The sequence below is a fragment of the Branchiostoma lanceolatum genome, chromosome 13 (genome assembly GCF_035083965.1).
Source record: "Branchiostoma lanceolatum isolate klBraLanc5 chromosome 13, klBraLanc5.hap2, whole genome shotgun sequence".
NCBI lineage: Eukaryota > Metazoa > Chordata > Leptocardii > Amphioxiformes > Branchiostomatidae > Branchiostoma > Branchiostoma lanceolatum.
This window is the reverse complement of record NC_089734.1, coordinates 4,908,831-4,931,550: the sequence shown is the minus strand read 5'-3', so window position 1 is coordinate 4,931,550 and position 22,720 is coordinate 4,908,831. Positions and strand designations below refer to the sequence as shown.

General features: G+C 39.4%; 1 protein-coding gene across 1 annotated transcript in view; it reads right to left on the bottom strand.

Moving 5' to 3' along the window:
- LOC136447156 (vacuolar protein sorting-associated protein 41 homolog) overlaps positions 1–22,720 on the bottom strand; it is a 31,643-nt gene that overhangs the window by 5,476 nt on the left and 3,447 nt on the right. The window contains exons 4-17 of the mRNA XM_066445854.1: positions 6,617–6,700; positions 5,700–5,840; positions 5,284–5,352; positions 4,768–4,887; positions 4,275–4,339; positions 3,953–4,034; positions 3,583–3,649; positions 3,246–3,337; positions 2,859–2,991; positions 2,029–2,144; positions 1,708–1,764; positions 832–975; positions 540–632; positions 27–154 (exon numbers count right to left, since the gene is read on the bottom strand). Of these exons, the coding sequence (XP_066301951.1) occupies positions 27–154; positions 540–632; positions 832–975; positions 1,708–1,764; positions 2,029–2,144; positions 2,859–2,991; positions 3,246–3,337; positions 3,583–3,649; positions 3,953–4,034; positions 4,275–4,339; positions 4,768–4,887; positions 5,284–5,352; positions 5,700–5,840; positions 6,617–6,700 (1,391 nt within the window). The remainder of the gene's footprint in view (positions 1–26; positions 155–539; positions 633–831; positions 976–1,707; positions 1,765–2,028; positions 2,145–2,858; positions 2,992–3,245; positions 3,338–3,582; positions 3,650–3,952; positions 4,035–4,274; positions 4,340–4,767; positions 4,888–5,283; positions 5,353–5,699; positions 5,841–6,616; positions 6,701–22,720) is intronic.

The following is a 22,720-nucleotide window of genomic DNA, read 5'->3' as shown; positions in this document are numbered from 1 at the left end:
GATCTAAAGAAAAAAGTAGAACTCACAGCTCTGCGAGTGATCTGAGCAGGACCTTGTTCTGAGGGTCCATCTCCAGTTTGGTCTGCACAGCGTTGATGATGACCTGGATGTTGTACAGGTCAGGCGACCAGTCCTTTATCAGCTGGTGGAAACCCTGGGTAAGGACACAACAGTATGTAGTATCAAAGACAGGGAGAAACCCTAGTTTTCTACATGACAGTATTCATTACTTGTAACATCTAAGCTGCTAGGTGGCCAAACATTTAGTCATTCCTTCCTGGGGCCATGGTTTTGTAGCACTAACAGACCAAAAAACATGTAAAAGCAAAATCCATCTATGACTTTTTGACACCTGTACAAGTGACCACCTCCGCATTACAACCACCTGGCCATGGTAGCCGCTTTATCGTGGTCCGTCAAAGACCATGGAATGACCAGCTAAAGCTCTCTGACTGCCTGTCTGTAGTGACCACTTTTTCTAAGGCTTGAGTGGTAGCTGTACACAAGTTAAATATAGCTATACTAAGTTATTTTCTTACCTCATGGTCTGTTAGTAGAAACTCATTCAAAACCAGTTCATAGAACGCTGGCTTCAGACGCACATCGCCTCTGGGGATAAACGGACTGATTGCCTGCAAGAAAATGACCAATGATAGCACGGCAGTTAGCAATTTGAACAATGAGAGAGAGGAGGCATGTCTGTCAAATATTTGCATTTCTATGTCTTTATTTTGCATTTTTTTCTACATTTTGATAGTGGTTGGCAGGGCTATGGGATCGGCCTATTGGCAATTGAAAGACGTTGGAATAAAGCATGATGGGACATCTGACCTTGAGTTGCTTGTCCTTGAGGAACTTGAAGACCTCCTGTTCCCACAGTTCCTTGTTCTTGCCGAGGATCTTGACGCACATCTCCGCAGCCTTGTCGTACTGACCTTCCTCACGCAGGAAGTTTATGTACGTCATGCCGATTTCCTGAAGACAGAAAAGAAACAAAGGAGATGCTAAGGTATTTTCTTAAGATTTAAGACTCAATATGAGGTACTGTATTTTCTCGATTAAAGTACGCACCCCAATGAAAGTACGCACCCCTGATTTGGGGCTAGTTCCACTCAAATTTGCAGAACTGAAACGTAAAGTCAAAACCCCCAAATAAAGTATGCACCCCTTCTCCACTGATCTTGAGCACATTTTGAACAGGATAAATTCAAATTTATGGTGTTCCTCCAGGTCATTTTTCTTATATCAAGGACTTCTACATAATGCCATTCCTTAGATTCATAAAAGATTCTCTTGTTTACTCCGCCAGCATCGTCTCTGCAAACTTGAGGATTGCCTACGACAAGTTACAAATCAGCAGGTATTGAGCCATGTATTGTTTCACCGCAGCTGGGTTCCTGGTTTGATTAAGCAAGGGTTTGAGGTCCTTTTCCAATTTGTCCTGGCAATAACCTCAAATAAAGTACGCACCCTGACTTTAGCAATGATTTGTGGTGCCTTTTGAATTTTGAAATGTTTAAAAAGTGTGTACTTTATTCGAGACAATACGGTAATTACAACATTGTCTGTTTTACTCTAAATCAGATTGATTAAAAAATACACAGAATAAAGAATGTTCTACCAGCAACCGAAACACAAAGGACATTGTACTGCCAATGTTTATTGTGTTCTAAAAATCTAACTATATAGATATATAAAAGAGCTTACCATAACATTATGCCTTTTGAGGGACTGTTCACTGGCTTCAGCTGCTAGCAGCGCCTCCTAGAGAACAAGAAAAGAACTGCATGCTAAACTGGGCATCTTGACTGGGCAGTCAGCAATGTTACTGTCAGTGGGAAAACATATTTGTACTTTAAACTGTATGGTGAGTGATTTCCTCTGGTGATGATCTGAGAAATGCAAACAAACTAATAAGACGCCATTTTTGGAGCAATTCTAAATATGTCTATTTCAACATGTGGTTCTTTAAATGATAAGTGCTGACCGGGAAGAAAAAAAAAGAAAAAACAAGATTTTTGTTCGCACCTCGAACATGTCGTGCTCCATGAGCCAGCTGATGTGGTCGTCCTGATCCCGCAGTTTCGCCAGCACGATGTCCTTCGGAGCCACAATGAAGAACTGCCTATCCTCCTCAATGTACTCTAAAAAGTTCAGACGAATGCAGGGCATTTTAATCGTAAAGACCAAATTTGCTGGACCATTACCTCTCCCATCATCTTAGAAAGTGTTGATGTACATATTTCTATGTTCAGTATATTCCAGCCATTAGAGGTAAAGAGACAGCATAGAAATAAGAGGCAACAACCCCAGAGCCTTTCAACCTACATAATGTACCAACCGTGGCCAGGACTGTCATGCAAGGATCGGGCTAATAAGTCACACCAGAAGCTACATTGTACCCACAGCCATTACATTGTCATCCATATAGAGCACTACACATCATCTCTTGAGATGGACCTTAACACATATTTTCCGTGACCTGTCTACATGTGGCTCATTCTTCTGGACCTTATCATGAGACAAATTCCTAAACTTAAGTTAAAGTAGTTTTTTATTACCCAGGTGATAGTCATTACACCTATAGTCCTCAAACCCCCAGTTTTTTGTTTGTTAGTTTGTTAGTTTCTTTGTTTCTAGACACCTACCCAGGTGGTAGTCGTTATATCAGGTCCTGTACTCCTGAAACCCCCAGTTTTTTATTGTGTTATATATCTATTGGTTTGGCTTTTTTGTTTGCTAGTTTATTTGTTTGTTTGTTGGTAGACAACCGCCAGCAGTGGACAACCTTTACTGAACGCTTTGCTGCCCCGATGGCTGACTAAGCTATGGGAGGAGAGAGTGAGTGAGACACCTACCCAGGTGGTAGTCGTTACACCTGTACTCCTGAAAGCCCCTGATGGACAGGGCGTCGCTGGAGATCTCGTCGTGCGTGTCCATGTGAGGCTCCAGGATTCTCAGCTGGGGGCGGGCAGAGGTCTGCGTGCCGTCCTGGACAGAAACACAACATTTATCATTACAAGCATTAGTTTGAAATATGAATCGTAAAAGTCATTTTATGATGAGGAAGCCACATGTAACGCTTGTGTAATATGCAAGGCCACATATGTTATAAGATTTATAGAGGGTGTACTGATCTTTGGCATTGAAAAGACATTAGGAATTTTGTTGGCATCCTCAAGAATTTCTAAGTTAATAATCTCTAAACCACTGTGACAGAGATACACAATAGGTAAAACTTTCACCTCATTCTCTTCCAGCACATGAGCCAGCACCACTAGCTGGTCCCCCAGTGGTGCAATCCCACACACATAGAAATCCAGCTTGAACATCGCAGCTGTATAATGAAGAACAAACATCACGTTAAATCCACATTCAAACCAATAGGCAGCCCCTCAGATACAGAATGTTTGAAAAATACACAAATGAAGTCTTTAGTGTCAAAAGTTCAAAAATACTGACTCAGAGGTATGTACAAGAAAATGCAACAGTCATTGTTAATCTGCCTCCTGTTTTTCATCATTCATTTCTAATGTAACAGTAAAAATAAAATAAAGTTTTGTTTTGCAAGATTCCACTTACTGATTTCCACATATCTGTTGGGCAGATCTCTCACATCATGTGGGTCTCTCTCCTTCACTTTACAGATCTTCAAGGGAAACGCAGTAAAATCTTTATTTTCTTCAGGAATAACAAATCAGATCTTATAGATGTGACTTGAGCAAGCATGAGGTTTTATTCTGCTTTAACAATTTGTAACATATTGTATAGATGGGAAATGATAGATATTCTATTACTGATAATGAGGAAATTTCAATACCATATTTCAAACTTTGTACAACTCAGACCTGAATCATGCACAGGTTTAGCTAATCCATTTATTCACTTTCAACACAATATGAACCACTATAGTCTTCCAACGGAAGTAAAATCAGAACATATATAAACATACCTTAATGCTGTCTCCCCAGCCGATGAGTAGCGTTGTATCATCCTTCCAACACATATTGCAACGGTACAGTTCTGGGCGCAAACTAGCAACAGCAAACAACATCACAACTTAGCAAAAGTACAATGTTTAAAGTACAACTCAATAAGCGACTTCTGCATTTTCAACACTTATTTCTATTGATAAAAATTTGTAGGAGATACAAAATACCTTGCCTCTTATTTTTGACTGTTTACCATAAGCTGGTAGCATAAACACATCATGTAGTTTTTATAGTTTTCTGGGTCAGTCTCTGCAAGTTTGTGTAAGTTCAGAAAATATTTACTGTGTGTTGTCCCTTGCGATGTATGTGATCCTCTTCTTTGAACTGGTGTCGTACATCTTCACTCCCTGAAAGACAAGACACGATAACATTAGATTTGTTACCTTGCAGTGTTGAACAATTCTTCAAACACCTACAATACAGCAGTGACAAATGAAGCTTTTGCAACTTGCTTAAGCCTGTGATATACTTTTCATAGTTGATTATTACGACTGGTTGTTCGTCCATTCATTCATTCTTTACTTTGTTTGTTCCTTTGTTCATTCATTCATTCATTTATACAATAATTGATTCCTTCCTTTTTCCTTCCTTTCCTTTCCATCCTTTGTTCTTCCATACTTGGAGAGCCACATAAAATAAAATATATGAGTATGAATATAATCAACTATAAGATGTTACGATATAAAATAACTTTTTGCACTTTTCGTTCCATCATTCATTGATTCAATCAATCATTCAATCATCCAATGGCATTCATTTTTTAGATCTTTCTCACCATGTCGTTGGCCCATGCGATGAAGGGGCCTCTCCATTTGATGACCCTGATGGGTCCCTCTCCCTTGTGCAGCTCGTTAGTCTTGTAACGAGAGAGCCAACCCTTCTCATGGAGAATCAGCTAAAAAACACAATGAATAGATCAACAAAAATTCTAAGACCTTCTTCCTTACATTTCTCTTTAAAAGAACATTGCAATGAATCTTGTAAAATAAGGTAGAACTTCTTAGAACACTCTAAATGGCACATGTATGTACAAAAGGCTAGGGATACAAAGGTATGGCTAAGGTAGATACTTGAGGTAGTCCCTGAAATAAAAGACAGTACAGAACACAAATCTTTACGTTGTCTCATAAGAATGATCTTATTTTCCATTGATTTTCTAACCTGATGAAGCTATTCAATATGAATCTTGCTATCACCTGTGATTTTTGTAGAGTAAAACTACAGATAAAAGAAAAACCACCAAATTATCAGAATACTTTGTACATATTCAAAAAGAACAAACAGACAGCACCTTGTCTCCACCTGTCACATACATCTTCCCACTGTTGTGCCGGGAGAAGTTGGGTTCCAAGGCCACGGCCTGGAGAGAAGGAAAAACATTGTGTTATACAAAATGAACACTAAGTCTTCCTCTTCACTTTATAGATCATCATTAGCAAATTCATGATACCATATTCTTCCATACGATCAGATTCTTAAATCACCAACAAAGAGAAGGACACAACTTGAAATAAATTGAAGACAGCTAAAGGATGTTACAACGATAACATCCCCAAAAAAGAAAGAGCAATGTGTATATCATCATTACCATCTTAAAATATTTCAGACTGCCATTCTTGGACAAGTTTTTTTGCAGATACCATTACAGAACTGTAATACATAGTTTTACAGGACATTTATGGTACCTTAACAGCACAGTCAAAGTACCTTTATAGGACAGTCGTAGGTCATGAGGATGTTGTCGTCCGTGCTGTAGAGGCCATGGACCGCGACCTTGCCGTCGTCGGAACAGGACGCCATGTTGTCCCCGTTCTGGTCCAGACTGATCTGGTTCACTGTTGTCTGGTGCTGAGAACAGAAAACATCCAAGAGTAGTTTTTACCTTGAAGAAATATCACCCCATGGACTTGTGCTGCGTGGGGAGAAAAAAACATCCAACTGGTTTTTACCTAAATAAACTTAAAGAATTATCATCCCATTGACTTGAGCTGCAAGGGGAGGAAAAGAAAACATCCAAGACTAGTTTTTTCCTTGAAGAAATATCATCCCATTCATTTGTAAGGCCATACTGACTTGACATCCATTAGTTTTTCCTTCGTTCAGACCCTTGTAGTTCCTAGTTGCACAAATTGGTAGGGCAGCAAGTTTCCTTGCTGCTTCAGTAGTAAGGTACATTTTTTCAGGGAGGGGTTGCTAGCCCCTCCCTTTTAACATGCTCGAACATGGGAACCCATTTTATGTCCCTTCCAAAAGACGGGTGCAGCACCAACCAAGATGCTCATCCCAGTTAGAACCTAAGAGCTCAACTGTCAGGCTGCTACCAGTTGAGCTACAGGGATATCCCCATGGCCTTTTTGACCCAGTAGGGGCAGTGGGTTGTTATCCACTTTGTCTAGCTAGTATTGGAAGGCTGAGCTCATCCTTCTCCTTCCACTGCCTTTTAGTAGAAAGTTTTACCTCCTCAACCAAAGTCAGGTACCCATTTTACACCCGATTGGAGTAAGGCAAGTTGTTTAAATTTTCTCTATCAAGGAGACAATGTTTTTCGTCTCTGCATTATTTCCTTTCATTTGAGTTATTTTGCTTTCACGAGTAAGAAAAAAAGACACAGAGGTGGTACTCACCACAGCGTACTCCTTGGAAGAGATGCGGTTGCCTTGGTGATCCAGCACATGCACCATCCCCCAGTGGGTCCCCAGGGCAAGGAACTGTGGGATAGAATACTCCACATTATCACATTGTACAAAATGTAGTAGTGATTATACTAGTGTAGGTTTGGGCCCCCTAGCAGCTTGTTTGAACAGAACTTGAACAGGATTCTGAACAGGAATGCTTTTTTCTAGATTTGTATCAGGATACAAATTGCTTTCTGTAAAGACAGTGATAGTGCAAGATGTTTGACATCAAACAGTGTTGTCAATCTAAACCTTCCCAAAATCTTTTCGATTCATAATCAATCCTTAAGTTTTGCATTTAGTTTTCCATCATTTACAAGCATAGACAGTCTTTGTCAGAAGGTCTTGATCCTTTGAAAATGATTTTGAGTAAACAAGACTTTCCAGAACAACGAATAATACCAGCCATTTGGAATTTCAAACACTGTCCCGTGATATATCTAGTTTACAAGGTGATATTCTTCTTCATATCGTCTAATACACACCCCAAAATCCTCAATATCAAAAAATGACAAAGATGCATGAATTAGCACTGCAAAACCTAATACTGTAAATGCAGAAATGTATGCGGTGGTTTTATGTTCGAGGTTTTGCAGCAAACTTACCACCGTGAACATTTCTACCTGTGTTTCTGTAGCGCTACTATTGTTTCAAACAACAATTTAAAACCATGCGAACACTCCATTTTTTCCCTACCACGAAATCAAAACCACAAGAACTTATTATAAATGCATTTACAGTATATGGCATATGAGAAAATCACCAAGGAAATCTGTTTCCATGCAGGTTTCCAATATCCAGCCACTTTCTCCAATTCTTCATCCTAACAGGCCTAAATAAATGATACGATAGCTGACAGAGACGTATAGGAGGGATATCCGTGGAGGTTATAAGTGTAACATATTGGTCAGCTGCAAAAGACATGGAAAGGGATCGATAGGGCTAATTGGACCCCGGTCTGTGACGGGTCATCGAGTGGAGCCTATTTGTCAGAGAAGTAGGATGTAGTTATCGTCAGGGCTTTGATATATGCTGTGACTGGGGCGGACGACGTGAATTTTTCCCATTTTAGGGATTTTGATTATGATGTATCTGCATGTGGTTTTGCCATCATGATGTAAAACCGTTTTTTTCTAGTTATTGTAAAAAACTACTGTTTAGTTCATTCTAGTGACGCTGAAGAAGAGTGATGAATGTCACTCAAAACGTTTGAATTTGTATGTTAGAATGTAGTTGCAAAATGATTGTTGGAATCTTTCCCAAGGCAAAAGAGGTAAAAACCGCTAAACTATTTGTCAGAGAAGTAGGATGTAGTTATCGTCAGCGCTTTGATATATGCGGCTTGGAATTTTTGAGTTTTAGAGATTTATATTATGATGTAAAAATGATAGTCGAAATTTTCCCCCAGACAAAAGAAGTAAAAACCGTAAAACTATCTGTCAGAAAAGTAGGATGTACAACATACAGTCATCAGTGCTTTGATATATGCTTCAACTGGGGCAAACGGCTTGGAATTTCCGAGTTTATGGATTTACATTGTATAGATCTATCATGATGTAGTTGTGAAATGATTGTTGAAATTTCCCCTCTGACCAAAAAGTTGGTTAGGGTCTAAAAGAAAATAGGACATACATTTATGTGTAGATATCAACAGTGCTTTGATATATGTAATAACTAGGCTTGGCATTTGGTAGCTTTGGGGAGCTGATTATGCTATAGTTGCAAAATGATTGTTGGAGTTTTGCCACAGACCAAGGAGGTTATAGTCACAAGAGAAACAATTTTGGCAGGGACTCAATGAATTCACAGGCAGCTGACATGTATTTGTCAGAAAAGTAGGATACTAGTATAGTTACAGCAGTGCCCCAAACAGCTTGGCGTTTTCTAGTTTTAGGACATTGATTTGCAAAATGATTGTTGGAATATTGCCCAAGACAAAAGAAGTTGGGCGGGGACTCGAAGAATTGAATGGCAGCATTCATGTATTTGTCAGAAAAGTAGGACCATCGTTTAGTGCTTTGAATTTGATATCGGTTACAATTGGGACAAACAGCTTGGCGTTTTCTAGTTTTAGGACATTGATTTACAAAAATTATTGTTGGAATATTGCCCTTAAGACAAAAGAAGTTGGTCATGGACTCGAAGAATTGAATGGAAACATTCATGTATTTGTCAGAAAAGTAGGCATTCAAGTCATTTGCCAAGGTGGGTCCTTAAGTAAGAAGGAAGACCAATATTTGACGCACATGGGTGGCCACAGATGCTGCATGGGAAGAAACAGTCTGGGGTAGAGCGGTGTTTCCTCCTCTCCTTCTTCTCCTGAATGGCAGCTGCTCTGTTGGCAATTATAATTGGGATAAATAGCTTGGCGTTTTCTAGTTTTAGGACGTTGATTTGCAAAATGATTGTTGGAATTTTGCCCTAGACAAAAGACTTTGGTCAGGGACTCAAGGAATTGAAAAGCGGCATGTATCAAGCAACAATGATTACCCCTGGGAAGTAGGTACACCTCCGACAAGGAGGTTCACCTCCGACAGGGGTACTGCTTTTGGTTGTGGTTGTGTGTTCGCACCTATAACTCAAGATCCATTGGATGGACTTTATGAATTTTGGTATGTGGGTAGTTATTGATAAGGTCCTGAGGAAACATGACAATTTTAGGCCCCCTACATCATGTAGCAGTATTTCAGGTACTACAGCATTACTAGCCGATACCCCAAATTTTGAATCTTCTTCATAACATGTTCGTTAAACCTGAGGAAGGTGACAGATGGTCACCGAAGGTCGGTTGAATAGATCACTTAGTGAACAAAGAGTCTTTTAATTGATAAAATCTAGTAGATAATGATGACATTAGAATGAAAGCAAGCAAGAAGAATTAGTCCTTCCAGACACTCCTTCCTAAAGTTACTTACAAGAAAGCAACTCTCAGACTAAATCATTTATACCTCAAATAATGAAAGCCATTAGGGGTAGGTTATGCATAGTTTAAGCTGCAGTGACTAAAATGCAAAGGGAAATGCATTTTGACATGTTTTGGAAGAAAGAGACCTCCGCTTGAATTACGACTTCGAGGCAACTTCTCAGAGATATTAATATTTGAGACGGTAATGGCCAGTGTGACTGCAAGGATAATGGTCCCCATAATTCCTTTTTAGGGGCTGTCTCAGAGGTTCACATCACTTCTTAAAATGAAATCTAAAATTTCTTTTCACGTTAGGGGCTGTCTCAGGAGTTCAAGCAACCTCTTAGAAAATGAATATTTCGTTCACTGTTACTCTATAAGGCACAAATAAACAAACAAATAAACAAAATTCTGTTCTCTTTCAAAATAAGGCAGTTCATTGGTTCAGACGCCTGAAGTGCCTGGTGGCACATAGGGCAGCAATATACGTTGCTCCAAAACAGCATGGAAATTGCTACTCTTCAAGCAGAGGAGGGGTTCCGGCTATTTTTTTGACGTGTTTTTAGGCGTTTTTGTCAGGCTTTTTTCTTTGTCATGTTTTTTTCTCTATATAAACCCCACCTATAGAGACAAAAAAAACAAGACAAAGTAGAATGCCCGACAAAAACCCCTAAAAACACGTAAAAAAACAGCCGGAACCCCTCCTCTGCTTGGAGAGTAGCAATTTCCATGCTGTTTTGTAGCAGGGTATATTTTTACAGGCGGGGAACTCGACAATAAGTGTGAGTGAAAATATCTGATTTTTACCGTTACAACTTGTGACAGGTAAGGTAAAACTGAATCAAGATAGATGTGCTATTTGTATATCCATTGCTTTTTCGTACACTGAAGCATTTTTCACCTCAGCTAGTTGTCTGAAGTAATGATTAGTTCAGTGCCACTCTGCAACCATGCATGTTCATTATTATAAGTAATGATGCCCTCAAGCAAGGATGTCGAAATTCAGCAGTTTGGACAAGCACAAATACTGGGAAAATGTGGGCAGAAAAACCTTAACTTTCCATTTTAGGGGGATCCCTAGTTAGCAAAGCCCCCATTTTTCAAAACATAATAAATGTACCCTCTAAAAATAAGATTAAGAACGTACCGGGTGAATTTTGCGGCTGAAACTTCGGAAGTTTTGCAGTGCTTACACGATCCACAAATTCAGCAGTTTGGACCAGCAATAATGGCAAATCTCTGTTTATTTTTTCATACGTATCAAAGTGTATTTTTTAAATCGTTTTTCTGGATCCACCAGTCATAAAACTATCTTGTTTGGAACCTGGCAGAGTACAATTATGGTTCTTTCTTTGAGCGTCTGAGGGAACAAGTTAAAAGCAGCTTATTACTGGTAAATCCATTCGTCTTGGATGGTGATAAACAACTAACAATACTTAAAGTTCTCAAATATCTTGGCAATTACTTTTTATGACAGTTATAAAGAAACATTTTATAGATGAAATAGAACCATTCTTTATATAAGACATGGAATATTTACCGTACATCTAGTAGTACTAACAACTAAAAATGTAGGCTTTATTCAACATCACACCTTAAAATTCTGAAAGTGACTCTTCATAAAAATTATGTACCATCATCAGTGCATAGAAATCAATAACTGAAAATGTTGACATTTTCGAGGTGGTTAAATGTTTGCGGTATTTGTAATGGCCTCTTCATCACAAACTTAAAACTGCCCTCTTGTTTCAACCACGACCTTAAACAAACCACGAACACTTCATTGGATTTTCCTCCCTACCGCAAAATCAAATCTCTGCAAACTCGAAGCCATTTACAGAATAATAGAGGCCTAAGGTCTAAGCAAGGTGTTTCTCACTATCAATGAGCACCTGGGTCAACTGTTCTGGACTGATATTGATGTTCAATCAGACCATTGCAGTGCCTAGTGGCACATTCGGTTACTCTCCATTCTACCCAGAGTACATTCCGTAACAAAGTTTGCTCGCTGTTTCAATACCAGGGTGTATTTTACATCGAGCCCTTTAACATTCTTGAGGCACCTTGAGGGACCCCCATTTCACAACCCCTCCAAATGACAGGTGCAACCCCAACTGAGATACCAGGATTGACCCTTGGTCTTTCAGTTACCAACTAATTAAAACCAGTTCAACTGTGAGGCTGCTACCAGTTGAGGGCTCTTCTTGAGTGATGAAAATCAAATTATTCCCCGCGCCTGCCCGCCGCATGGTTATAACTTATCGTAGCCCATTTTAATATCATGGTTTTGCCCACCTCTTCACTGCATGAAAATGCTTGTTCTGTCTTTTGCCCTTCAACCCTTTGAACTTAAAACCACTGTGAACACTCCATTTTCTCCCGACTGCGAAATTAAATCCCTGCAAACATAAAGGCATTTAGAACATGTATGGTTTCTCAATAAGCACCTACATGTAGTTCAACTATCCTTGAGTGATGAGAAACAACTTGAGGCTGCTACAAGTTGAGCTACACTCAGGGACATACATTGTACCTCAGTGATGAGAAACAAGTTATTCCCTCAGCCTGCCCGCCCCATGTTTATAACTTATCGTAGTCCATTTTAATATGGTTTTGCCCACCTCTTCACTGTAGGAAAATGCTGTCTTTTGCCCACCAACCACTTTAACTGAAAACCACTGTGAACATTCCATTTTCTCCCTACCGCAAAATTAAATCCCTGCAAACATTAAGGCGTTTACAACATATCAAATGTATGGTTTCTCAATAAGCACCTACATGTAGTTCAATTATCCTTGAGTGATGAGAAACAACTTGAGGCTGCTACAAGTTGAGCTACACTCAGGGACATACATTGTACCTCAGTGATGAGAAACAAGTTATCGCCTCAGCCTGCCCGCCCCATGGTTATAACTTATCGGAGCCCATTTTAATATGGTTTTGCCGACGTCCGCGGTTCGCTTATCAGATTGTTGTCTGGTCAAATCCCATCAACATGAAGTTTATTTCTCCGGCACCGAATCCTTGTCTGATCAACCGACTGTCGAAATTACCAACCGGCGCGAGGATTACGGGTAGGGAGGCGGGCCCACTTGTCTTCAGTGGAGAAATCATAAATCAGGCGACGAAACACCTTTTAGTCTTGGTTGTTTCTTTGGGGAAACAAGGCAAAAATACACTCTCCAACTCCAAGCAGAGGCTAGGCTTCGGCTTGTTTTTTTACGCCCTTTTTGTTGGGCTTTCCACTTAGTCGGGTTTTCTTTTTGTCTGTCTTCAGTGGAGAAATGATAAATCAGGCTACAAAACACTTATCATTTTTAGCCTTGGCTGTACATTGGGCAAGGGTAAAAATGTCCTCTCCAAGCAGAGCTTAGGCTCTAGCTTGCTTTTTTAAGTGTTTTTGTTGGGGTTTCTATTTTGTCAGGTTTTCTTTTTGTTCACCAGCCAAACCTATGCTGTTAGTCGCAATTACCAATGCCTTATAAACATAATAATTTCAACATATTACAGTGATGCTTTACAAGTACGTGGCCTTAAATACATTTAGATTTGTGTTGATTCAATTTTGCGGTAGGGAGCAAATGGAGTACGTGTTTGCGGTGACAGTTGAAACTTTGCGGTGAAAAGGTTACTACTGAAAACTGTTTTGATAATATTCTATCAACTTCCTTTCTTCATGCTTTCTAATGAATATATAAAATGCAGCCTTTCCCTCTTCTTAGGAAAGACTTGAGAAAGATCAGTTCTTTCAATTTCTTATCCCCCTGATGTCCAATCTTGGTGCACCAACATCTCCCCTAAATGGGCAGTTACACCAGAAGTTATTCAACCACGATCCATACATTTCCGTCCATACCACAATTTTCCGTATGGTTTATGATCCAGAGGCTGATTGATTTTCCAGAAGTATGCAATCTTACTGAAGAAACGATGGTTACCTTTCTAGCAGGGTCTCTGAGGTATCTTAAGTGTTCCCATTTGTACTCTTGACTTTAAGACATGGTTTCGTACAAAAGATGAAGGAAATGATTAACTGCTATGTAGCAGTCATAAACCGAAGGAAATGCACTCATAAGTTATAAGTTTTATAGTTCTTCACAGTCAAGGCTGTACTACTGTAAATGCATTTAAGTTTGTGCTGAGTTTATTTCGTGGTAGGGAGAAAATTGAGTGTTCACGGCGGTTTTAAGTTCGCGTCTGAAACAATAGTAGCGCAACAGTCATGCAATTGGCTTTTGGCAGTGGTTTTGAGTTTACGTTCACCGCGAAAACCACAAACATAAAACTACCATGAACATTTCTGCATTTACAGATTTATACACTTTGGGATTTCTGCTTGTTTGTTTTCTGATTTGAAATGAAAATAGATAATACTAGTAATCATTACAGATTTAGGATACATTTAAGTTTTATACTTGTATATGAAAGTATAGCTTATATTTTCGTAAGCTGAAAAAGACCGATTTAACAACAAAAATAAATGACATGGTCTCCCACATGATAAATAGGAAGGAACAAATTTAAAAATGGAGACAGCCCTACTCTACCCTACCAGCTTCGCAGGCACGCAGTTACATGTTACCCCACATCTCATCCCACCTGCCCACACCACATAATGAGAAGGGCTGGATCGATTCTCCCGACTTGGACTAATAGCTACCCGTCTCTGCAAGACCTTCATTAAGATGAAAAATCTCCCAAGGCGCATTCCCAGATTGTGATTTTGTTATTTATTGCACATAAGCTTCGATATTGCCCAGGAGAGCGGGTAAAGCTCATTATCAGATAGAAGGAGGGGTTAAGATAAACAACTCGCCCCCTTCTGAAATCATAACTAATTCCATAAACTTTCAGGAGGGTCTGGAGGGGGTTCAGGTGTCATAGTTTTATCAAAAACAGGCAATTATAGACTGTTGATTTGCAAATTCATATTTGATGGATAATTGCAAGTAAGCAAATTATAGTTTTAAAAAATAACAAAAGTGTCTAGTTTACTTTGAATTTTAAATCCAGAATCTACATTCAATCAGTCCATGTACGATTGTTCGGAGTCGTTGATTTCGGTGTGTCTGTTTGTTTGTGTTGGTGTGTGTCCCTATAGCTAGTTATTTTAATACACTGTCAGTATAGAGTGGCAGATGAGTGAGGGGAAGACTTGCCAGAGTGGCAAGAAGTACAGGTCAGAGGCTGTAGAACTAATCCTGAATCAGATATGACAGTCCAGGTCACGGGGTCAATGGTTCAAGAGGCTACTATTTCATGGCAAGATATTGTTTTTTGTCTGTCTGATCGTCTTTTTTTCAATTTGCAGTCATACATTTTCTATCTATCATCATATTAGGCTAGTCATTTTGTTCACTGTAGAGTGACAGCAAGTGATCAATGGACACATGTAATGTTAATCAAAACTCTATTTCCATCATAAATGAACTACAGTTAAACAAGGCATCCATGTACGAGAAACTAAACTAAATATTTCATGGAGCCATGAGCTCTTGATGTTGTTGTTGGGTCTGACTTCAGGAGGGCATTGGCAGGTACAAAATGTACATGTACATTTATGACACATCTGTGTATCACTGTCAAGCACTAAGAGTCTTCCACCAGTACTTTGATATGTAGTGGAGCCATTTCTTAATGCTCTGAGGAATGGGCAGGTTCAAGAACAGATAGCACATTACAGCGCAGATTCATGAATTATTACCACACCTACATGGCACTGATCCAAACTGCCCTAAGTAACGAGACTGCTCCAGGAGGGGCAACAAACTACAGGCAAATGAACCAGGGAAGAAAGATGCAGACTTCGTTATGGTTCAAGAAAATGATGGATTACAAATCTTATACCCTCATACCTATACAGCTAACAACATAACTCTCATACCTATAAAGCAAATTCATGTAGATCAGAAAGTGAAGAATAAGAGGAAGGTGAAAAGTGGACAAAAATGATACAAAAAGTTATCCATCAGTATGGCGTACAACAAAAGAATAAAAGAGGCACGCACAATGCCTATGGAATGATTGTCCATGTACAAAAATGTACATGTAAAGTTTTTTATACATATTTAAAGCGACATTTTATCATAGGACCACTTAGACCTTTGTTGGGAAAATAAATGCTTTAGTTTAGCTTTGAACAAGCGCTTGCCAATGACCTCAAGGTTAGTGAACTTTCTTGTTCAGGAGCCTGTGGAGAATGGATTTTACTTCAACTGAGAACATTCTGTAAGTTTACGACTGCACTTCGGCGAACACGTCAGGATCTGAGGTATGCGGGGGTGGATGGCTATAATACGTGGAACGGCTTGTCACACCAATGCGCTGCATATTCCAATCACAGTCTGAGTTATTTAAAACAGTACAAGAAAAGAATCCACCTGTATTACATTGTATGATTAATGATAACAAGTAACATTTATTCAACAACTGTCTTCAACATAAAATTTTGGTGTTCCCCTTTAATTCAAAATTGTAATGTTTTAACATTACAATTTTAAGTTGACGATGAGGTTAGAACCTATGAGAAGATTATACGCCATGTTCATTTCAAAGGCTATGAAAAGCATGGTCATACACACCAGGGGGCCCATAATCAACCTTAACCCTTGTCTTTCCAATGCCTACCAACATACCAAATATCATTACAATCCATCCAGAGATATGCTGACCACAAATATCCAGAAACACACACAGACAGATGGATAAACACACAGACGGACAGACAGGCCAAAAACATGACGTCCATTTTTCATACAATGTATTTAACACCTTGATACTGAGTTGAAAGGTAAAACAACATAGGCAGGAAACGATAAAAACAGGACGTTGACTTCAGGTGGCCCACGCCCACACACAAGTCTAAATCCCCTCCCTGAATGCGCTGTCCATTGCCTCTGCATAATGGAGCCCGATAAGGGAGCAGAATTTCTCCAAACCCACATAAATTACCGGGGAGAAGCCGAGGCACTGGCCGAGATTGGAACGCATCATTCATCATGCGAAGGCCTTCATTTCGCAGGGGCGTCTCAAAGGTTCTAAATCTTCCCTTTATAATAAACCCATCATTTCTGGCCTACCTCTTTTACAGTTCGTTCAGACCCTAATGTAGTGCCTAGTGTGGCACCTAGGGCAGCAACTTTCCTTAGCACAAAAGCAGGGTATATTTTTACACGGAGGGGTTGCTGGCCCTTCCCCTTTATCCCCTGGAGACTCCCATTCTACGTCCCTTCCAAAAGACGGGTGCAGCCTCAACCAAGATATCGATGTCCCAAACTATAAATGTTACGGGCACCAAAAGTTTAACACTTTAAAATTTGTCTATCCACAAAAGAGAAATCATGATGGAAAATAAATTCACAACTGCCCAAAACATATATGTCTTAAGTTATGATTATCCAACCCCTCTGCAACCTCGCATATATTTCACAAACATCATTGAAAAATTTAACCTGCACAAGTTAGGAATAAATGCACTTCGGTTGGTATCATACACAGATGCAGGAATGATCCCCACATCTCATCCAAGCCTCAAGACGAACCATCACATTGGTATGGGCACCAGCGAGGTGTACAGGGCATCAGAGAATGCATTAAAAAACACTCGCGCCACAGGGAGGGCCGCCTCGGATGGCCGTACGTCTCGGGCGTAACATCTCTTCCCCGCTCCTAATGCACCGGGGGGACCTTCTCTCCGTGGCCCTGCGAATTCCTGTCCAAGCGAGGAATTCAATTTGCGGGCAGCGCATTTGGAATTCTGGCCTCGTTACATATTCAGCTCCCGGAGATGAGGAGCCCGTAGCAATCTCGGCGAGATAATACGCGGGAAATAGACCCCGTCTGCCGGTACAAGGCACAGGGAATTAAAAGTGATGTCAGGGGGTGCGGATGTTAATTTGCAGGCGCGCGGACCCGGCAATCAAATCGGCTTCAACAGATGAACCGAGGAGCGCACCTGACATTTTCAGTTACACCTGTGGCAAATCCACCTGTACGCAATCTTGAGCGGAGAATCACAACTGACATGATCTTAAGATTCTCTTAGGACGGCTTCGATCGTCTTTATGTTTTCTTCAGAAATTCATTCACTCATCCTTTTAAGTTAGCTTTTAAATCCACCTGTCAAAAATCCATTGCACGGCAAATGAAAAATCACCACTGAGACAGTCTTAAAATGCCGACAGTTAATAACTGTCCACAGAGGAACACTTCGATTATCTCAAAGTAGTTGCCAACTTTTCCTCACATATTCCCCCTGCAGTACAACACCCAGTGCTATATCATTACCAAGAGAAGGCTGTGTGTTTTGCATAAAAGCATTGCGGAGCATCACGCAGCTCATGGTAGGAACCTTGCCCCCTCTAAGTCTGCATCTCTCCCATCAAACCTCAGCATGGAACTGCCGACGGCAGGCATTACCATTTAGACTACACCGCCATCAAACTTAGTTACGGAGCTAATTCCTCCACCTTCGAAATGGACTTGGCAAATTCACCCCCACGCCGACTCCTGATTGGCCAAGGGGGGAGATAGGCACTACCAAGGACACCGTGCGCCTTCCAAATATAGCACGCCAATTTCGCGGGAGCGGGGGGAAAGTTAATGCACCGAAGCGTGCTCCTTTGGTCATTATTTTCTCTGCTACTGCCGGTGCAGATAGGACAGCCAGGCAGTGCGGTAAGTAGGTTTCTTAACATATTTCAAACAGGCCAGAAGCTAGCGGCAGATCGGCGTCCCCCCTTTTTTTCCACCACCATCTCATCAGCATTGCTATATTATGGCTGCTAGTGCTGGCTGCATGCGTTGAAATCCTACCGAAACTTTCGAATTAAGTATGAAAATGAGATAGGTGATTATGAATCTGACACATTGGCGAGCGTGCCACGGTGGTAACTGTATAATGTTGTAGCGCTGTGGTTGCAAACAATGTTTCGGTGTGATGGTGACAACTACAAAAAAAACATGTGTCGCAGGATTTTTCCAGTTATGATTATAAGGCAAACATTATAATGATTGTTATAATTATTTTCACATGGCAATCTGTTGGATCAGATATTTAAGGATAAAATGTCTCTGCTTTTACAACAGAAACATTGTGTATGTTTACTAATTTTAAAGGTTTTCAACAATGATGATATGTTTGTATCTGATGATGTTTTATTTCTAAAAATGATCATGAAATATTCCTGACTATTACTAGAAGGAAATAACTTTTAACATATCAAGAAGTCAAAATTAGTTTCTAATGCTCAAGAAATAATTGTGCTCTTTTTATGATGCACATGAAATTATTCTCCTGCTTTCCATACTATGAGTTCTGACATATTGAAATATGAACGAGCACCAGTAAAAATGATCCGTTGGTTCATTATTTTACAGAAGGATAGCCTTCAATACCAGACTGTCTCAAGAAATCAGTTCCAATAAAGTTGCTCTCTAATATTTGTCTCATCAAATATTCCTGCATTCCATACTGCTAGTACATTTATACATGTAAGTGTATAGGTTTGCTTAATATTTTATAGGAGAACAATTTTCTCAAGTTAAATAACATTGTCAAGAAATTTCTTACAGTGTGAACAATTTCCATGGAACACTATTCTAGTATAGGTAACATATGTATTGATGTGCTAGCGCATATATAAAAAATGCATATTTTTTTTTACTTTGCAGATTAGTTTTGTTAACAACCCACTCAAGAAATGTTCCCTGATAAAATTCCCATAAAATACTATTTTCCCCATACATGTACTATGATTATGACTACTAGTAATATGAGGTCTTAATATATGTGGACACATTAAATGTACCTAAAAGGAGAAACATATATTACTAGAATTGTTCATTATCTTACAGCAGAATTGTTTTTGATGACAACTTGCTGAAAATATTTGTGAAATATCATTATTTTTCCATTATGATATCATCTTTACTACGAGTTCTGGTGTAAATGAATACAATGCACATACATGTATGTTTGCTTGTTTGTTTGTTTGTTATTGTAAAAGTTAAGTCAAATCAAAGTTTATTGCACAATTGTAACAGGTACAATGTAAGGCAAAGCGTTGACTACCAGCTAGTTATATCAATCTAGTACAATCTATGAGTGTATACTAGATTGATATAACTAGCTAGTAGTCAACGCTTTACCTTACGTTGTACCTGTTACAATTCTGTAGATTCTAACCTGTACAATATTGATGGAAAGCACAAGATACAATATAAGGAAAGCGTTTTTTACAGGAGTATAGTTTCTGATGAAGTAAGTATAGTTTCTGATAACAATCTGTAATATTTTCCACATCATATCAAAATATGACGAGCTCTGATATACAGATATATGAGCATGCACCTGACCGCAGGCTAGGATACCTGTAGCATCACATTGCCATTATTAATCCAGTCATAAATTTGCCAGGCGGACATTGGTAATATTGTAACTTGTGTTATTAAATGCCATGAATCTTAGCGGACAGGAAAAGGCAGCCATGCGTAGGGGGACCGCTGTAGTTGTGCATACGGTACATGCTTGTCATTTTTGTTTTTTCTTCAGTAGTTTGGCCTATTTTGCCTTAGCTAAAATGTAAAAGTATGGTAATGCAGAGATTCCTTGTATAGTATTTGTGTGCATGTAAATGTTTGTATTTATGCTGTTTGTCCAAAGTATGATGCAGGTATGAAATATTTATGCTGTTTTGTCTAAAGTAAGATGTATGAAAAGGATCACACAACATATATAATCCTATCAGTATAGGATTAACGAACTACTAGTATATATTTTGTGTATGTGTATGTCATTATGTACATAATACTTCATCTTATCAACCATTATGTAAGAATAGAGGTAGTATCTAGTAGCATATTCTTTCAGATATACGCTTTGAAATCTTTTTAAAATGAGTGGCCAATGTATGAATTACATTAGCCACTCATCTTATTCAGCCAAATTCATGAGTGGTTTCTTGAATATTTGTAACTTTGTATAAGGCAACACCAATTCTATTTGTTGATTCTCTGATTTTTTCAGAAAAAAATTGGAGCGACAGGGCTTTTCAGAGATGGAACAAAAAAAATTGGCCTGGCCTAAATTCATAAAGTTGGATTTAGATAGAGCAAAACCAATACTTCCACTCCTTTGAGAGTGAAGCAGTCGGTTCTACCAGGAAGACAAGTAACAGACATTAAGAATTAGCTTCAGGAAAGACGGGCGCTGCACCCTCTTGTTTCAACCCAGCGCCCCCTTGTCAAATTCAGATTTTAGCTTAATACCTAATCTCCAAGCAGATCCAACGGTTGCAAAGACCGTATCCAACTGGTAGAAGAAAGCAATAAAAATTTCTTCTGCCAGTTGGATACGGTCTTTGCAACCGTTGGATCTGCTTGGAGATTACCAGTTGGATACGGTCTTTGCAACCGTTGGATCTGCTTGGAGATTACTTAATATCCAGCATACAGCCTTCACTCAGCAATGGATTCTTCCAATACATAGAATTCGCTCCCTCGCCTGTGTGTGCTCCCTCTTATTCAATTTTTCTAGAAAAAAACCCTGATTAGCTTCAAATCAAACTGTAGGAAATGTGATTTGTGCTGACCACAGTTCCAGGGGAGTGTGATATGGGCCCCTCGATGATTCCTAAACCACTTAGCAGCGTCACAATAATGCACACAAATGTCTCTTTTGTGCCCAATCATTCCCTAATTTACATCTCACCTCCTGATACTCCTACATTAGGGGCCTACAGTGCTTTGTTTCGAGGGGCTACACTAATTTATATTTTTGTTTGTTGGGCGTAATCCCCTTTGGGTGTAATACATCAGTTTGGTACAGTACACTACCAACTCAAAAATGAGACATTTGGCAAAAAGTGAGACATTTTGGACTACCTAAATCAGAGATTTTGATCAAAGTTTGGTACAGTATATATAGTAGGTACACTTGCTGTGAAAGACTAGACTGTAACTAGTGTAAGTTACAGATACTAAGTGTAACTGTGACACTTGCCAGTAAATAATTAGAGTAAGGTTTCATCCTCTCATACCGGGATGGACCCCTACTCTTTTCGGTAAGTGTGGTGGGTTCTTTAACCTGCTCGAGGTGTGGCTCTCCTCAAACATCAGCCAAGAAATGATTATGAATATTTACATAACATCCTTTCATAAAGGCAATAACGGAAAAAGCCACAGAGCTTTTAAAACCCTCCAAAGAAATGGAAAACCCTTTGAGACTTCAATGTTTCCTCTGAGTGTGATCATACTGATGTTTGATTTATTAGCTCTATGTAGAGTTTTCTAAACTCCTCTCAAACAAATGTTACAAACATTCCAATTCCCTTGACGGAGATTTAGCCACTGTGGACTAGAAGTAAGAAGTAGGGCTCCAAATTAATTTGGAAATAGGTACAAAAAAAATTAGGTGCAAAGAAAGAATTTTGGGGACACCACATAAGATAAAGTTGAATGTCAGCAAAACATAATTACAAAGTTTGATGCTACTGCCTCTCTTAAGAACTTCAAATTCAGTTCAATCTGTAATTATATAGATAACAAAATTTCGAACAAGTAATACTGTACATCAAATAAACAAGGTTATATCGCTTTTTTCTGATACTTACATTTCAAGAATATTCTGTATACTAGTGTACAATTAGCACCTTTACCCTATAGCCTACAAAAACATCTAGGTGCACCCACAGTTAAAAACTAGGTGCACAGCTCCAATTTTGGGTGCACAAAGGTGCACATGCACCCAGTATTTCGAGCCCTGAGAAGTATCAAGGTGTTGGGTCAACTGTCAGGGAATCCACGCGACGACTATTTCTAAATCCAAATGGTGCGTCGGGGATTCTTAGGATGGGCTGCAGCAATCTCCGTAGAATTCACTGCTCCCCGAAGTCTCCACTTTAACGATTCTTTCATCTTCTGTATGGTCAAGGTCAAGAAGACAAGCAAGACTGGAGGCACTTAAGATGGAGAAATGTCCTTATTAGGAGCTGTCTAAGGAAATGTCGTAACAAGGAGCAGCAGGATTGGGAAGTAAACTATGTTCATTCTATCAGAACCTTATATATGTTGTGCCTATTGGCACATAGGGCAGCAAGTTTCCTTGCTGTTTCATCAGTAGCAGGGTACATTTGGGTATATACGTGGGT